This window comes from Balaenoptera borealis (assembly GCF_965194805.1).
Source record: "Balaenoptera borealis genome assembly, chromosome: 17".
NCBI lineage: Eukaryota > Metazoa > Chordata > Mammalia > Artiodactyla > Balaenopteridae > Balaenoptera > Balaenoptera borealis.
In genome coordinates this window covers 41980322-41999223 of record NC_138876.1, presented here as the reverse complement: position 1 = coordinate 41999223, position 18902 = coordinate 41980322, and the positions used below count along the sequence as shown (strand labels likewise).

Sequence of the window (18902 nt, the reverse complement as noted above, 5' to 3'; positions counted from 1 at the left end):
TTTGCATCTTCTCGATCTTTGGCTCCATTCTTTTTCCAAGGTTCTGTATCATCTTCACTATCATTATTCTGAATTCCTTTTCTGGAAGGTTGCCTAGCTCCATTTCATTTAGTTTTTTTTCTGGGGTTTTATCTTGTTCCTTCATCCGGTACATATCCCTCTGCCTTTTCATCTTGTCTATCTTTCTGTGAATGTGGTTTTTGTTCCACGGGCTGCAGGATTGTACTTCTTCTTGCTTCTGCTGTCTGCCCTCTGGTGGATGAGGCTATCTAAGAGGCTTGTGGAAGTTTCCTGATGGGAGGGACTGGTGGACGGTAGAGCTGGCTTTTGCTCTGGTGGGCAGAGCTCAGTAAAACTTTAATCCGTTTGTCTGCTGATGGGTGGGGCTGGGTTCCCTCCCTGTTGGTTGTTTGGGCTGAGGTGACCCAAAACTGGAGCTTACCCAGGCTCTTTGGTGGGGCTAATGGTGGACTCTGTGAGGGCTCACGCCAAGGAGTACTTCCCGGAACTTCTGCTGCCAGTGTCCTTGTCCCCATGGTGAGCCACAGCCACCCCCCGCCTCTGCAGGAGACCCTCCAACACTAGCAGGTAGGTCTGGTTCAGTCTCCCCTGGGGTCACTGCTTCTTCCCCTGGGTCCCGATGCACGCACTACTTTGTGTGTGCCCTCCAAGAGTGGAGTCTCTGTTTCCCCCGGTCTTGTCAAAGTCCTGCAATCAAATCCCACTAGCCTTCAAAGTCTGATTCTCTAGGAATTCCTCCTCCCGTTGCCAGGCCCCCAGGTTGGGAAGCCTGACGCGTGGCTCCAAACCTTCACTCCAGTGGGTGGACTTCTGTGGTATAAGTGTTTTCCAGTCTGTAAGTCACCTCCCCAGCGGTTATGGAATTTGATTTTATTGTGATAGCGCCCCTCCTACCATCTCATTGCGGCTTCTCCTTTGTCTTTGCATGTGGGTTATCTTTTTTGGTGAGTTCCAGTGTCTTCCTGTCAATGATTGTGCAGCAGTTAGTTGTGATTCCAGTGTTCTCAAAAGAGAGAGTGAGAGCATGTCCTTCTACTCCGCCATCTTGAACCAGTCTTCCATTGGAATTTCTTATTACACTATTTTTCAAGTTAAAATTACATAAGAGGAAAAAAGTTTACATAAGAGGAGTGGTAATGAATAACTCCTTTTTATTCCTTATTTCACAGGAAATGATTCCAGTGTTCATTAAGTGTGCTCTTGACTGGTGGTTTGATACATTGTATTTACTATATATACTGTATTCTATACTTTTATGTTATATTTGGTAAATATTCCTCTTTTTCTATTTTAGTGAGACATTTTTAAGCCAGCATTAGGTTTTGAATATTATCAAATGTAATTTTGACATATATTGAGCTGATCTCTTCTTTTCTTTTTGAAATGTATTATAGCATAGGTTTTTTTTGTTTGTTTGTTTTTAACATCTTTATTGGAGTATAACTGCTTTACAATGGTGTGTTTGTTTCTGCTTCATAACAAAGTGAATCAGTTATACATATACATATGTTCCCATATCTCTTCCCTCTTGATATAGCATAGGTTTTTAAAAACTAAAATAGCATTTTAAAATATATGGTTCACTTAAAATAGCATTTTTAAATATATGGATACTACAAAACTCCTAGAGGAAAACATAAGCAGAATGCTCTTTGATATAAATCACAGCAGTATTTTTTGGACTCCTCTCCTAAAATAAAGGAAATAAAAGCAAAAATAAACAAACAGGACCTAATTAAACTTAAAACCTTTTGCACAGTGAAAGAAACCATTGACAAAATGGAAAAACAACATACTGATCGGGAGAAAACATTTGCAAATTATGTGACTGATAAGGGATTAATATCCAATATACAGAACAGCTCATACAACTCAACATCAAAAAAACAAACAGCCTGATTAAAATATGGGCAGAAGAACTGAACAGACATTTTTCCAAAGAGGAACTGCAGATGGCCAACAGGCACATGAAAAGAAGTTCAACATGAAAAAATACAAATCAAACCACAATGAGATATCACCTCACACCTGTCAGAATGGCTATCATCAAAAGAATGCAAATAACAAGTGTTGGCGAGGATGTGGAGAAAAAGGAACATTTGTGCACTGTTGGTAGGAATGTAAACTGGTGCAGCCACTGTGGAAAACAGTATGGAAGTTTCTCAAAAAACTAAAAAATTGAACTACCATATGAGTGGAATCAGCAATTCCACTCCTGGGTATATATCCAAAGAAAACTAAAACATTAATTTGAAAAGATACACCCCAATGTTCATAGCAGCATTATTTACAGTTGCCAAGATATGGAAGCATCCTAAGTGTCCATCAGCAGATGAATGGATAAAGAAAAGGTGGAATGAAAAAGAACTAGTCAGCCATAAAAAAGAACAGCATTTTGCCATTTGTAGCAACATGGATGGACTTGGAGGGTATTATGCTAAGTGAAATAAGTCAGAAAAAGACAAATACTGTATGATATCACTTATATGTAGAATCTAAAAAATACAACAAACTAGTGAATATAACAAAAAAGAAGCAGACTCACAGATACAGAGAACAATCTAGTGGTTACCAGTGGGGAGAGGGAGGAGGGGCAATATAGGGTTAGGGCAGTGAGAGGTACAAACTATTGGCTGTAAGACAGGCTTAAGGATTATTGTACAATGTGAGGAATATAGCCAATATTTTGTAATAACTATAAATGGAAAGTAAACTTTAAAAATTGTATAAAAAATTGAAAAACTTTTTTTGAAAAAGCAGTACCTTTAACCCCACCCCCCCAAATATGCTTGAGTTTGATTATCTAGTATTTATGTGGCATTTTTGCACCTTTATTCATATATAAATTGGCATAAATACACATATATACATCTCAATAATTTTACTTTTTTGGTTGTTATCTTAGTTAGATCTTGGCATTAGGGTAATGCTGGTTTTGTAAAATAGTTTGTGAAGTTTTTTTACCCTTTTCTGTTTTCTGAAGTAATTCACATAGCAAGGAATTGGTAACATTTACTTGGCTCTGAACTCTTTTTTGCAGATACTTCTTTAAAAAAGTTTCTAATTTCTTACATGACAGTTATTCAACTTTCAACATTTTAGATAAACATTGATAATTTACATTTTTCCAGAGAATAATTTATTCTATTAAAGTTTTTACATTTATCTCTTCTTACATTCCCTCCTTTTAATGCTTTATGTTTATTTTGCTTTCCTTTTTTTCACTAATTAGATTTACTAGAGATTTTTGTTGTAACTGCTTTTGTTGCTATTTTTCCCAGCAAAGAAACAGAACTTGAACCAATTTACAGTTTCTCTGTTTCTTTTTTTTTTTTTTTTTTTGGGAGTATTTTTTTATTGTCTACTTTGAGATTGAATTGTTAATACCTATAGACACACCAGCAGTATTCTATGAGGTAGCTAAAAGAAAAGGTACCATTCAACATTATACTGCTATTAGCAGATGATACAACCAAAAATTAATCAAAAGTACAAGGCTTCACTTTTATTTATTTATTTGTTTATATGTTTAGTTTATTTTTTACTTGTTTGAAAATGAGTGTAAGAGCAATATGTGAGACTGACAAATTCAGGAGCTTTTAATTTTTATAAATTCCAAAATAAAGAATTATTAATAAGAAAGAAAAAAGGTTTTGAAACGAATTTTAAGAGTTCTAGAGTGTAACATAATGAAAAAAAATAGTAAAATTTCTGCCTTCCTTCTTAAAATCAACTGTGTAGAAACAAAGAGAAAGGGACAGATGACCAACACTTAAAACGCATGATGACAAAATCCAGGCAGATTGAAATCTGTTTTAAATTGTAGAACGGCTGCAGAAGCCTGAATCTGTGGTAGCAGGTGCAGTGGTGAGAAAAATAGGTGGAAGTGGGGGAACTTCATTGCTTTGTCCTCCTTCACGGGGTGCATTAAGAGAATCAATGCCACATCATTAATCTCAATAGCATGCTGAAATAGATTTTAGCACCACCAGCCTTACAGGAAAATACCTGAACAGCCCCAAAATCCTATAAAAGTAAGGAGTTGGGACAAAGTGAGAGAGTGGCATGGACATATATACACTACCAAATGTAAAAGAGATAGCTAGTGAGAAGCAGCCACATAGCACAGGGAGATCAGCTTGGTGCTTTGTGTCCACCTAGAGGGGTGGGATAGGGAGGATGGGAGGGAGATGCAAGAGGGAGGAGATATGGGGATATATGTATATGTATAGCTGATTCACTTTGTTATAAAGCAGAAACTAACACACCATTGTAAAGCAATCATACTCCAATAACGATGTTAAAAAAAAAAAGAAAAGCGAGGAGTTAATAACAACTGACAACCTGTCTGCTGGAGGATTCTCTCCAGGGCTGTTTCTATCCAGACTGACACTACCAGACCTCAAGGAATACTATAAAGCTATAGATATCAAAACAGTGTGGTATTGGTAAAATAATGGACAAACAGATCAACTGAATGGAAAAGAGAACTCACAAATAGACTCGCATAAATATAGTCAACTGATCTTTGACAAAGGAGTAAAGGCAATACAATGGAGCAAAGATATTCTCTTCAACAATTGGTGCTGAAATAACTGGACATCCACATGCAAAACAATGAATCTAACAAAAACCTTACATACGTCACAAATTTAACTAAAAATAGATCATAGATCTAAATATAAAATGCAAAACTATAAAAGTCCTAGAAGATAGCATAGGAGAAAATCTAGATGATCTTGAGTATGATGATGTCCTTTTAGATACAGCACCAAAGGCATGATTTATTAAAGAAATAATGGATAACTAGGACTTCATTAAAATTAAAATCTTCTGCTATGCAAAAGACTGGGAGAAAATATTTGCAAAAGGCACATATGATAAAGGGCTATTATCCAAAATATACAAAGAGCTCTTAAAACCCAACAGTAAGAAAACAAACCATCTATTTAAAAAATAGGTCAAAGACCTTAAGAGTCACTACAACAAAGAAGATATACTGATGGCAAATAAGCACATAAAAAGATGCTCCACATCCTATGTCATCAGGGAAATACAAATTAAAACAACAGTGAGATGCCACTACACATCTATTAGAATGTCCAAAATCTGGAACACTGATAACACCAAGTACTGGTGAGGATATGGAACAGAAGCTGTCATTCACTGCTGGTGGTAATGCAAAATCATGCAGCCATTTTGGAAGACAGTTTGGTGCTTTCTTCCAAAACTAAATATACTTCTAACAAACCAACTGGCACTCACATTCCCTGGTATTTACCAAAGGAGTTGAAAACTTATGCCCATGCAAAAACCTACATGCAGATATTTACAGCAGCTTTATTCGTAATTACCCAAACTTGGAAGATGTCCTTTAGTATTTTTTTTTTCACACACACACACTGTATTTTATTTTTACAAGAGATAAATAGACTGACACCAAGCATTGTACATGGATGACCACAACAAAAGCAACAATGATTGCAATTACCAAACATGAAACACACTCATACTATGTCATAATATTGACATTCAGTCCAGTAATCCTCCACTGTAACAGCTCCTTTACTTTGCAGTGAAAATTGATTTGTATATTCTTTGCCTCTGAGTCCTTGTGGGATTTTTTTTTTTTTAAATTCAGACAGAAAGTCACAAAAATTATACTCATCCTCATCAGTTCACTCAGTCCCATGTAATTAATTTTTTTTTTCATCTTGATCTTTTGTTAGCACTTTTATAAGTTCATCAGTTTTTCATTAGTTCTGAAAATGCTTATTCATTCAGTTCAGCAGTACAGTCAGTTACCAGAAACCTGTACTTGTCAGAGTCTTTTCCATGAATTTCTTGAAGATGAAACCCTTTTATAGGAACATATTTGCAAAATCATCAGAGTACACCCAGAACTGTCTGTAAATGACAAAAGACTTAAAAATGACCATGGTTAAAGATTTGATGAAAGTTCATAATAATGCAGTTGACAAGAAAATTAGTTATTTCTGAGATATACATTTTAAAGTAATAACTAGGATTATTACTTATAACATTATACCAGAACATATAAGATTTTTAGAAATTTCATGTAATGTCTGAAACATTTATATTAACATATTTCCATACATATTTCCATACAGATACAAATATACGATTTTTAGAAACTTCATGTAATGTCTGAAACATTTATATTAACATATTTCCATACATATTTCCATACAAATACAAATATAAGATTTTTAGAAATTTCATGTAATGTCTGAAACATTTATATTAACATATTTCCATACAAATAACCCAATGAAAGTTTAGTATTAGTTGTTTTGTTTGTTTTTTTATACTGCAGGTTCTTATTAGGCATCAGTTTTATACACATCAGTGTATACATGTCAATCCCAGTCGCCCAATTCAGCACACCACCATCCCCACCTCACCGCAGTTTTCCCCCCTTGGTGTCCATATGTCCATTCTCTACATCTGTGTCTCAACTTCTGCCCTGCAAACTGGCTCATCTGTACCATTTTGCTAGGTTCCACATACATGCATTAATATACGATATTTGTTTTTGTCTTTCTGACTTACTTCACTCTGTATGACAGTCTCTAGATCCATCCACGTCTCAACAAATGACTCAATTTCGTTCCTTTTTATGGCTGAGTAATATTCCATTGTATATATGTACCACACCTTCTTTATCCATTCGTCTGTCAATGGGCATTTAGGTTGCTTCCATGACCTGGCTATTGTAAATAGTGCTGCAATGAACATTCGGGTGCATGTGTCTTTTTGAATTACGGTTTTCTCTGGGTATATGCCCAGTAGTGGGATTGCTGGGTCATATGGTAATTCTATTTTTAGCTTTTTAAGGAACCTCCATATTGTTCTCCATAGTGGCTGTATCAATTTACATTCCCACCAACAGTGCAAGAGGTTTCCCTTTTCTCCACACCCTCTCCAGCATTTGTTGTTTGTAGATTTTCTGATGATGCCCATTCTAACAGGAGTGAGGTGATACCTCATTGTAGTTTTGATTTGCATTTCTCTAATAATTAGTGATGTTGAGCATCTTTTCATGTGCTTCGTGGCCGTCTGTATGTCTTCTTTGGAGAAATGTCTATTTAGGTCTTCTGCCCATTTTTGGATTGGGATATTTGTTTCTTTGATATTGAGCTGAATGAGCTGTTTATATATTTTGGAGATTAATCCTTTGTCCGTTGATTCATTTGCAAGTATTTTCTCCCATTCTGAGGGTTGTCTTTTCATCTTGTTTATGGTTTCCTTTGCTGTGCAAAAGCTTTGAAGTTTCATTAGGTCCCACTTGTTTATTTTTGTTTTTATTTCCATTACTCTAGGAGGTGGGTCAAAAAAGATCTTGCTGTGATTTATGTCAAAGAGTGTTCTTCCTATGTCTTCCTCTAAGAGTTTTATAGTGTCCATCCTTATATTTAGGTGTCTAATCCATTTTGAGTTTATTTTTGTGTATGGTGTTAGGGAGTATTCTAATTTCATTCTTTTACATGTAGCTGTCCAGTTTTCCCAGCACCACTTATTGAAGAGACTGTCTTTTCTCCATTGTATATCTTTGCCTCCTTTGTCATAGATTAGTTGACCATAGGTGCGTGGGTTAATCTCTGGGCTTTCTATCTTATTCCATTGATCTATGTTTCTGTTTTTGTGCCAGTACCATATTGTCTTGATTACTGTAGCTTTGTAGTATAGTCTGAAGTCAGGGAGTCTGATTCCTCCAGCTCCATTTTTTTGCCTCAAGACTGCTTTGGCTCTTCGGGGTCTTTTGTGTCTCCATACAAATTTTAAGATGATTTGTTCTAGCTCCGTAAAAAATGCCATTGGTAATTTGATAGGGATTGCATTGAATCTGTAGATTGCTTTGGGTAGTATACTCATTTTCACAATGTTGATTCTTCTAATCCAAGAACATGGTATATCTCTCCATCTGTTGGTATCATCTTTAATTTCTTTCATCAGTGTCTTATAGTTTTCTGCATACAGGTCTTTTGTCTCCCTAGGTAGGTTAATTCCTAGGTATTTTATTCTTTTTGTTGCAGTGGTAAATGGGAGTGTTTCCATAATTTCTCTTTCAGATTTTTCATCATTAGTGTATAAGAATGCAAGAGATTTCTGTGCATTAATTTTGTATCCTGCAACTTTACCATATTCATTAATTACCTCTAGCAGTTTTCTGGTGGCAGTTTTAGGATTCTCTATGTATAGTGTCATGTCATCCGCAAACAGTGACAGTTTTACTTCTTCTTTTCCAATTTGTATTCCTTTTATTTCTTTTTCTTCTCTGATTGCCATGGCTAGGACTTCCAGAACTATGTTGAATAATAGTGGTGAGAGTGGATATCCTTGTCTCATTCTTGATCTTAGAGGAAATGCTTTCAGTTTTTCACCATTGAGAATGATGTTTGCTGTGGGTTTGTCATATATGGCCTTTATTATGTTGAGGTAGGTTCCCTCTATGCCCACTTTCTGGAGAGTTTTTATCAGAAATGGGTGTTGAATTTTGTCAAAAGCTTTTTCTGCATCTATTGAGGTGGTCATATGGTTTTTATTCTTCAATTTGTTAATATGGTGTATCACATTGATTGATTTGCGTATATTGAAGAATCCTTGCATCCCTGGGATAAATCCCACTTGATCGTGGTGTATGATCCTTTTAATGTGCTGTTGGATTCTGTTTGCTAGTATTTTGTTGAGGATTTTTGCATCTATATTCATCAGTGATATTGGTCTGTAATTTTCTTTTTTTGTAGTATCTTTGTCTGGTTTTGGTATCAGGGTGATGGTGGCCTCATAGAATGAGTTTGGGAGTGTTCCTTCCTCTGCAATTTTTTGGAAGAGTTTGAGAAGGATGGGTGTTAGCTCTTCTCTAAATGTTTGAGAGAATTCACCTGTGAAGCCATCTGGTCCTGGACTTTTGTTTGTTGGAAGATTTTTAATCACAGTTTCAATTTCATTACTTGTGATTGGTCTGTTCATATTTTCTGTTTCTTCCTGATTCAGTCTTGGAAGGTTATACCTTTCTAAGAATTTGTCCATTTCTTCCAGGTTGTCCATTTTATTGGCATAAAGTTGCTTGTAGTGTTCTCTTAGGATGCTTTGTATTTCTGCAGTGTCTGTTGTAACTTCTCCTTTTTCATTTCTGATTTTATTGATTTGAGTCCTCTCCCTCTTTTTCTTGATGAGTCTGGCTAATGGCTTATCAATTTTGTTTATCTTCTCAAAGAACCAACTTTTAGTTTTATTGATCTTTGCTATTGTTTTCTTTGTTTCTATTTCATTTATTTCTGCTCTGATCTTTATGATTTCTTTCCTTCTGCTAACTTTGGGTTTTGTTTGTTCTTCTTTCTCTAGTTTCTTTAGGTGTAAGGTTAGATTGTTTACTTGAGATTTTTCTTGTTTCTTTAGGTAGGCTTGTATAGCTATAAACTTCCCTCTTAGAACCACTTTTGCTGCATCCCATAGGTTTTGGGTCGTCGTGTTTTCATTGTCATTTGTCTCTAGGTATTTTTTGATTTCCTCTTTGATTTCTTCAGTGATCTCTTGGTTATTTAGTAACGTATTGTTTAGCCTCCATGTGTTTGTCCTTTTTACGTTTTTTTCCCTGTAATTCATTTCTAATCTCATAGCGTTGTGGTCAGAAAAGATGCTTGATATGATTTCAATTTTCTTAAATTTACTGAGGCTTGATTTGTGACCCAAGGTGTGATCTATCCTGGAGAATGTTCCGTGCGCACTTGAGAAGAACGTGTAATCTGCTGTTTTTGGATGGAATGTCCTATATATATCAATTAAATCTATCTGGTCTATTGTGTCATTTAAAGCTTCTGTTTCCTTATTTATTTTCATTTTGGATGATCTGTCCATTGGTGTAAGTGAGGTGTTAAAGTCCCCCACTATTATTGTGTTACTGTCGATTTCCTCTTTTATAGCTGTTAGCAGTTGCCTTATGTATTGAGGTGCTGCTATGTTGGGTGCATATATATTTATAATTGTTATATCTTCTTCTTGGATTGATCCCTTGATCATTATGTAGTGTCCTTCCTTGTCTCTTGTAACATTCTTTATTTTAAAGTCTATTTTATCTGATATGAGTATAGCTACTCCAGCTTTCTTTTGATTTCCATTTGCATGGAATATCTTTTTCCATCCCCTCACTTTCAGTCTGTATGTGTCCCTAGGTCTAAAGTGGGTCTCTTGTAGACAGCATATATATGGGTCTTGTTTCTGTATCCATTCAGCCAGTCTATGTCTTTTGGTTGGGGCATTTAATCCATTCACGTTTAAGGTAATTATCGATATGTATGTTCCTATGACCATTTTCTTAATTGTTTTGGGTTTGTTTTTGTAGGTCCTTTTCTTCTCTTGTGTTTCCCACTTAGAGAAGTTCCTTTAGCATTTGTTGTAGAGCTGGTTTGGTGGTGCTGAATTCTCTTAGCTTTTGCTTGTCTGTAAAGCTTTTGATTTCTCCATCAAATCTAAATGAGATCCTTGCCGGGTAGAGTAATCTTGGTTGTAGGTTCTTCCCTTTCATCACTTTAAGTATATCATGCCACTCCCTTCTGGCTTGCAGAGTTTCTGCTGAGAAATCAGCTGTTAACCTTATGGGAGTTCCCTTGTATGTTATTTGTCATTTTTCCCTTGCTGCTTTCAATAATTTTTCTTTGTCTTTAATTTTTGCCACTTTGATTACTATGTGTCTCGGCGTGTTTCTCCTTGGGTTTATTCTGTATGGGACTCTCTGTGCTTCCTGGACTTGGGTGGCTATTTCCTTTCCCATGTTAGGGAAGTTTTCGACTATAATCTCTTCAAATATTTTCTCTGGTCCTTTCTCTCTCTCTTCTCCTTCTGGGACCCCTATAATGCGAATGTTGTTGCGTTTAATGTTGTCCCAGAGGTCTCTTAGGCTGTCTTCATTTCTTTTTATTCTTTTTTTTCTAATTTGCCTAAGTTAGATTTCTAATTTCGTACATTGAATATTTAATTCGAGTTTATCTTGTTTAATAAAGAAAACATTTAAGGCTACTTATTTGCCTCTGAGCATAGCTTTGACAATATTCCATAAATTTCGAATGAGTATAGTATTGTCTATAAACTATGCTTTAGCTTTTGGTTTGCCCCAAGTATTTAGGAGAGTTGTTTTGTTTTGTTTTGTTTTCTTATTGTCCAAGATTCTTTCAAGTTTTTGTTATCTTTATAGTTAGGATGACCTTTACACTGCTTATTTCTCTTTCAGCAGGAAGTCTTCTGATCTGTCCTTGAGGAGTAGTAACTCATCAGGAAAGAATGGAAACTATCTTTCCATCCTCATCCCTCTTTGAGTAGAAAGGCTTTGTGTGTGTGTGTGTATTTCTAAAGTCTGACACTTCATCACAGACAAGCAAGCCCTATTATGAAAGCAAGGAACCTGATGGACTTTTAATTTCAGGAGGAGGGTTTGGAGATGTGTGATAGTGGATGAAAAAAAAAAGCACTCCAGTCCGAAGTGTGATCTCCAAGTCCTGGGAATAGAGACTGTTTTAAGGAAGAGAGGATGATGGAACCCCCTTTTGCAAAACTTCTCTGAGGTGTAGGACCTTGGAGGAAAGTGGCTGTGGGTGAAGACAGGTCCAGATACCAAGAGCTGCAATACTGGGGCCCACGTAAGGGGAGAGAGCTTCATATGGAAGAAGTGGGTTTGCTCACAATGCTGCTCCCTTTTGAAGGACATTGTTGAGGCATGACTTGGGACACAGGGACCAGCAGTTCAGGACAGATAGAGGAAGACCCAGGCTAGCAAAATTGTCTTGTGAAGCAAGGAGCAACTATGGCGAAGGTGGCAGCAGTCTTAAAGAAGCTAGAGTTCTTCTTTGCTTCAGAGTAAAAGCCTGCCTGTTTTCCTTTTTAAACTGCCTAAAATGAACCCCTTGGAAGAGTGTAAGGGCCCATGGATAAGAGAAAGGCCCAAGAATGAAGTCCATGACCTCTCACCAGTCTGGAATGTGGGGACTCAATCCAGTTCCAATTAATTTGAGAAATAAATAAAATGTGGTATTACTTGCATCCCTCCTGGATGGAGCGAGTTATACATATCATGTTGTTACTTTTGAATTTTATTTTCTAGTGGCTGAAGCATATGCCGTGCATAATTTTCATATTTGAAACTTATTCCTGTGTTCTTTGTGAATTTTTGTATATGTTTTCATAAATTCTAAACATTTTCATTGATTTGTTCCTAATTACAAAAGTAGTCCATGTACATTAGAGAAAAAATTTAAAGATAAAAGCATAAAGAAGAAAATGAATCTTTTAAAATATGATTTTAATGTCTAAGGTATTATTTGTGTACATATATTTGATACCCAGTGTTGGACATTTAGGTTGTTTTCAACATTTTTCTTTTATAATTAATATTGTGATGAATTGCACATTCTTAATTATTTATTTAGAATAAATCCTAGAAGGGGAATGATTGAATCAAAGGTTATATCCATTTTTAAGCTTTGTTACATTTTACTAAATTGCTTTCCAAAAAGTTGCAACTATCTCAACAGCAGCATTTGAGAATGCCCGTTTCCTGCACCTGCTCCAACATTAGGTATTGTCATTTCTTAAATGACATTACCTGAAGCAAGTCGCCCTCAGCTCCCACCTGGATGACTTACAGCAGTCTCTTAGTGGTCCCCAGCCATCACTCTCCCGACTCGAATCAATTCTCCATACTTTACCCGGACTGACTCTTCTAACTTCCCTTTTTAAATTCCATAGCCCACAGAATGAGACCTAAATGTCCTCATGGTCCATGAGGTTCTTCATGTCCCTTTGGGGGCTCTTTAATCATCTTGTCATCCCCTTCGATGCCCCAGACATTCTGTTTTTAGAAGGAGTTATTCATATTCTCTCTCCCTCTCTGTCTTTGTCTCTTACCCTCCTTCTGTCTTCCAGCCTCTGCATATGCAACTTCCTCAGGTTGGAACTCTCTTTCCCCTGTTCCTCTGGCTAACTGCGTCCTCTTCCACCAGAGCATTTGGACTTTTTCATATCTGCAGTGTTCAGACTGGTGTTTGGCATTAGGCAACGCTGCCCCCTAGAGGACTCCTGTGTGCTCTGAACTAACCAGGCAACTAATTTGGGAATATTTCAGGAAGTTAATCTCTGATGGAATATTCAGGGAATCTGATATCCATATCCAAATTATTTCTGTCTTCAGATATTGCCTCTACTGCATTCTTTCCCCTCTCTTCTTCCAGAACTTCAAAACCTGTTAGATTTTCTCACTGGATCCTTGGAGTGTCTTATTCTTTGTTTTGTATTTTCCATCTCTCTGTTTCTCTGTGCTGCATCTAATAGTTTCTTCTCTCCCATCTTCCACTTTGGCAAGTCTCTCTTCAGCTATGTACAATTTACTGTTAAACCCTCTACTGAGCTATTAAGTTTACTTATTGCATTTTAAAATTATATAATTTCTATTTGGTTCTTTTTCAGCTCTGCCATATTACTTTTAAAATGCAATTTTCAGGTCCCTCCTGAAACTTTTAAGCCTGTGTTTTATTTCTAAAAACATAGTAAGCCTGGTTGTTTTATAGTTTGAATATGATAATTCTACTAGTTAGGTCTTTGTCTATTTCTGTTGTTTGGTCTTTCTGCTCCTTTTTACTTATAGAATCTGGTGTTTGAATTTCTGGTTTCTGAGTATGTCTGGTTATCTTTCACTATGTGCTGGTCATTGTTTTTGAAAAGTTATTTGTAATATTAATTATGATGCCTAGGATGAGGACATGTCTTTCCTGAGAGCTTTTTCATTTATTTTTGCTGAGTGCCTAGGGGTGTTTCTAGTCCAGGACTCTGTTCATCTAAGTTTAAGTCTTGAGTTTTCTCCCACTGCCAAGATGTGATAAAACTAGGCTATGGGTCACTAAGAGGCTTCCTTCTGGTTCACCTTATTCTGAGGCTAAGGCCCTTTGGGGTCCCAGCTTAAATAGGGGATGTTTTAACACAGTATGTATTTTTGGTGGGTTCTGGGCTTTGACTTTTATCTTCTTGAGCCTGGATATCTGCCAGACACAGTATTCAATTGTTTCTTTTGTATCAGCAAATGCTTTCAGGACAAAGGGAGCTTTGAACACTGGGCTTACCTCTCTGAGTTCTTATCCTTCCCTAGATTTGAATCCAGCAATTCCTCACTAACTTGTTTGTTCTTTGATGCTTTAAAAAATTTTGTTTCTTACAGCTTTTTTGGTTGTCCTCAGTGGGTGGATTGGTCCTAACTACCTTATCTTTCATAACATAAGTGGAAATCCTTGTTCCTTGTTTGGCTTGGACCTAGGAATGCCAAGGGATAGAACTTGAATTTAGCTCTCAGTTGTGGGTCAGATATGAAAAGATCTCTCTAGACTGTTTAGGTGGACTCCCAGACTGAAAAAAGCCAAACCAAAAGAAGAGACCAAAGCCCCCTTTCAGCTCCTTAGATAAATGGCAGGAGGGTGTGCATAATACCCTCTCTAGCTGTCTTTTATCTTAGTCAGTTCTCCTGACTAGAGGCAGGCTGCATCCCTATCTCCATTACCTGGTCCTCAGGTTCTCTGGCAGAGCTAGGACACGACAGCCTACAACTACCAGAATGCACTTCTATTAGGGTCCTCTGGTCACTAGCCCTTCCGACAGCACTTTACTTTTAGGAAATACATTTCCCAGGATGCAATGTGCCTCTGCTGGTCCCCCAGTCCCAATCTCACTTGTTTTCTAATTGTGTTCTGACAATCTCGGACTGAATGTAGAACAAGGTAGAGCAAAGGGAGAGGAAAGGATGAGAAGAGCTATAGCTGCTTATTTTTCTGGTTGTTCCAGACCTTGAGTTTCTCATCCAGGGTCAGGCAGATCAAGGGATGCCTTGCTGTGGCAGGCTTGCTCTGGTTCTGACATCATGTCAAGGGTGGTATTATAGGCTAAATAATCCGCCCCCCCCCCCCCCCGCCACCAAGATGTCCATGTCCTAATCTCTGGGACCTGTGAATATGTTACCATACATGGCAAAAGGGACTTGCTGTTGTGATTAAGTTAGCGATGTTGAGGTGGGGAGATTATTCTAGAGTACCCAGGTAGTCCCAATGTAATCACAAGGGTCCTTATATGAAAGAGGCAGGAAGGTCAGAGTCAGAGAAAGAAATGTGATGACAGAAACAGAGGTTAGAATGATTTGAGGAAGGGAACATGAGACAAGAAATGCAAGCAGCCTCTAGAAGCTGGAAAAGGCACAGAAATGAATTCTCCTCTAGAGCCTCCAGAAGAAATATAACCCTGCTGACACCTTGATTTTAGGACTTCTGATTTCCAGAACTGTAAGATAATAAATTTGTGTTGTTTTAAGCCAACAAGTTTGTGGTAATTTGTTACAGCAGAATAGAAAACTAATAGAGGTGGACCATCAATTTAATTTATCATCTAGTTCTACCTCTAACTATTGTAGTTAGTGGGGACTGTTTTGTGATGCTAGTGATAAGTTTATGCTATGTGCTCAGCAAAAATTGTCTTAACTCTTCCTTGTGATGGAGCAGGTTATTCATCCCCAATCAATTCACATCAGTTGTACATTTTCTGTGTAAAGTTCAGTGTTGATCATCACTGATCCAAATTTTGAGAGTCCTTTTGTGGAAATAAACTGAGATAGAATGAAAACAGAAAAATACCTTAAAATGCTATAAATATTCCATCTAAGACAGTGTCTTCAATGTTTTAAACTATGGGTCTACGTATTTAAAACAGGTTGTGAAATGGAACTTGGGAAAGACAGAGGTACGTGGCTGGCAGAAGACAAGCCCCGTCACCCACCCTGCCGGGACTCGGTCAGCCCTGAGCCAGCCACTCAGTGTTCCTGCACTCCGGCCTCTCTCTCAGGAAACAGTGATGGATCGAGTATTTGGAAATTCATTTTATGTTTTATCTATTTGCATAAATAGAAGCTAAAAATAATAAAGGCACAGTCCTTGCTCTTGAGTTCACCTGGTGAGACAAAGAGCTCAACAAATACTTACAGTGCGGCTTAATTGCTATGAGACAATGACAAGATGCGCAAATAACTGAACCAGGAGGCAATGGTAGAGGTATTCATTAACTAATTAATTAATTCAAACTGCTACATGCAAGCCCCGTGTCAGATGCTGGATAATTACTTACCCTGTGAATCATAAGCTGTGAAAAGAAATTTGCTGGAAACTCTAAGCACTCAGGGCCTCCCCGTCTCTGCCCCCGAGATGTCAATGTTGTTTGAAGTGAGGACACCTACACAGGCTGAACACACTTGCAGGTATGGACCAGCCGAACCCACAGACTTCGGAAAGACTCTACACCTTAGCCTCTGAGGCCTTGCAATCCTCCACTCAAAAATTATGCCTTCTTCAAACTCCATCAGGCCTCAGTGATGGGGTTGAGGTGATCGTCTATATAACCTGAAGCCCAGGACAGACTTGAATGTGTCCCTGAAGTGCAAACACTGTCTACCTTAGGGACCTGCGCACATTTTCATGCTCTTGACTTGGTTTCTCCCTTCTTATCCTCAACAGCTAAGTTCAACTTCATAGTCACAAAGTCTGATGCTCTCAAATATAACTTTGTTTCCCTCTACTTGAACTTAGTTTCATTCTCAAAGAGCCTCTTCTCACACTGTGATAGAAAACCTAATCTTGCCAATTCCAGGTGATTCCAGTTTAGACCCTATGTCCCTCTGGGTACTAATGATGAGAAGGGAAAATGCCTCAGTTAATATTTCAATCCCTAGACAATCTCTGATTCCCTCTTACTCTTCTTTCCTCTTGCCCAGCAGGAACTTAAGCCGAGGAGATTGTATATCATCACACATGTGATGGTGCCGGGGAAGAAACCTGAGCTCCATGGATTCTCTTCCCTGGGCATCCATCACTGATATCACTTGTCCCTTCTTTTAGGAAGGCCAGTCTTGAGGACTGCTTGGAAGCTGGGTGACAAGACTCCTTCCACACCCCTACTTGGGCATGTGGAAAGTTCAGATTTCCTCTTTGTCCTGTGGGAGGCAAGGAAGACCTGGGGGTGTGGGAGGGCTGACCCAGACCCTCTCTGCTAAACTCACCACAATGCCTTTTCTGCTCTCCTCTGGCCATCCTATGATGATGTGGGGTATTCTTTAGGACTCTTTCCTCCTACAGTTAGGAAGAATAATGGGTACAAGGCCCTCTGTTTCCAAATCTCCAAGCCCATCCAAGATTTTATTACCACCTCCCTTGTCCACCCAGGTAGGACAAAGAGATGAAGGCTACACTAGCATTTCAGTTTTCTTGCTTTCCTGTGCCATTCTCTTCTAAAACTTTTCCCCCAGACCAATAAGAGAAAAGGACCTTATTCTTTCCTGTTCTCTGGTTTCCAAAAAACACCCTAGGTTAGGACTCATGTGGCAAATCTGGTTGAAGCCTGGTTTTGTGAATGAAGTTACATTGGAACACAGCTCAATCATTTGTCTACTTATGTCTGTGAGCTGCCTGCACAATGGCGGGGTTGAGTCATTGAGATGAGGACTTTGGCCCTTTACAGAAGAGTTTGCTGACCTCTGTTCTAGGCTCTGAATCCTCTAGGTTTGGCACCAGATATTTAAAGCTAAGCTTTTTGAATCCAAAGAAATCTACCCCTCCCCAACTCCCACCCTATTGCTTGGTTCTTGCAACTGAGAACCATGACTTTAAGACTCTTGGAACTCAAAGTCAAGAATGGAACTCTTCTCTTGGGGTTCCTTTGTGTCTTCCCTTCCTTAGCACAGTAAGTCTGGTCTGGTTCTAACGATGAGAAGGGAAAATGCCTCAATTAATATTTCAAGAGGTCCCATGGCACTTTCTCTGTCTTCCTGCTGGTGCTTCTGTGGCTTCATCCCCAGGTAGACATCTGGCTGGGACTGGTGCAGTGCGCTTTCCAACACCCTATGAAGGTAGCGATTTTCCCAGGAGAATCCGAGACACTGGCTCCTACTGAGCTGTTTTGGACAGGTTCACCAAATGCAAGAATCATGTGATGTGTGAGCTAGAAAAGATGGCAATGTCTACCATTTTCTTCACACCCTCCCTCCCATCTCCCTCCTCTTTAACAATGAAGACATGAGATGTAGAGAGTGTAATGGGGAGAAATGAGGGGTTGCCTCATCAAGAACACACCGCATGAATTGTAGTCTTCTTCTCCCGTCTGATGACCTGGTCCTGTGCTGAAAGAGATCCCGAGAGCAGCAAGGCTCTGGGCGTCGTGTGTGAGGTCAGTGGAGCCTGGCCTCTAACGCAATGATCCCACTCACGTGACTCCCAGGGGGTTACCTAAACAGCAGAAATTCTCCCAACAGGACAGGACCAGCGATGACCTGGAGCCCTGAGTCTCTGGATTCTGTGCTTCTGGGCAGATTTAGGGAAATCTGCCTGTCTTTCTCCTTCAATCTTTTCTCGGTCTCTGGTTTTAGGGATGGAAAAAGGTGAAAGTCACAGTTGGACTCCACAGCGACCACTGGGATGAAGGGTTCAAGTAAAGGAGTATTGACTCCAAATGACCACTGGCAACTGTCACACCACCCCACCCCAGCCAGCCTTCTCTTTCTTTTCCTTCTTCTCTTGGAAATTGGTTCTTAGATAGCAACCACTGTTGACAACAGTGCAGGCTATGTTGGCTAAAGGAATACAGTGTGTGAGTAACAGCTAATATTACTAGCACTCACTATTTCCAGGGCAAATCTGAACACAGCATGCACCTGGTTACATTGAGTGGCTCCCCATTGTCCGTGGTATCAGCTCTGACTCCCTCACATGGTATATAAAGTCCTCGCCAAGCTCTCCCACCTCATCTTTAGTTATGTCCCCTCCAAATTATCTGTTTCAACCAAGCTTTAG

At 38.5% G+C, this 18902-nt stretch overlaps 1 protein-coding gene across 1 annotated transcript in view; it reads left to right on the top strand.

The window, feature by feature from the left end:
* LOC309614692 (uncharacterized protein) overlaps window positions 1–16986 on the top strand; it is a 34768-nt gene extending 17782 nt beyond the window's left edge. Inside the window, exon 3 of the mRNA XM_082363345.1 lies at window positions 15778–16986. Coding sequence (XP_082219471.1) covers window positions 15778–15978 — 201 coding nt within the window. The 3' untranslated portion in view covers window positions 15979–16986. The remainder of the gene's footprint in view (window positions 1–15777) is intronic.
* Window positions 16987–18902: the final 1916 nt, after the last annotated feature.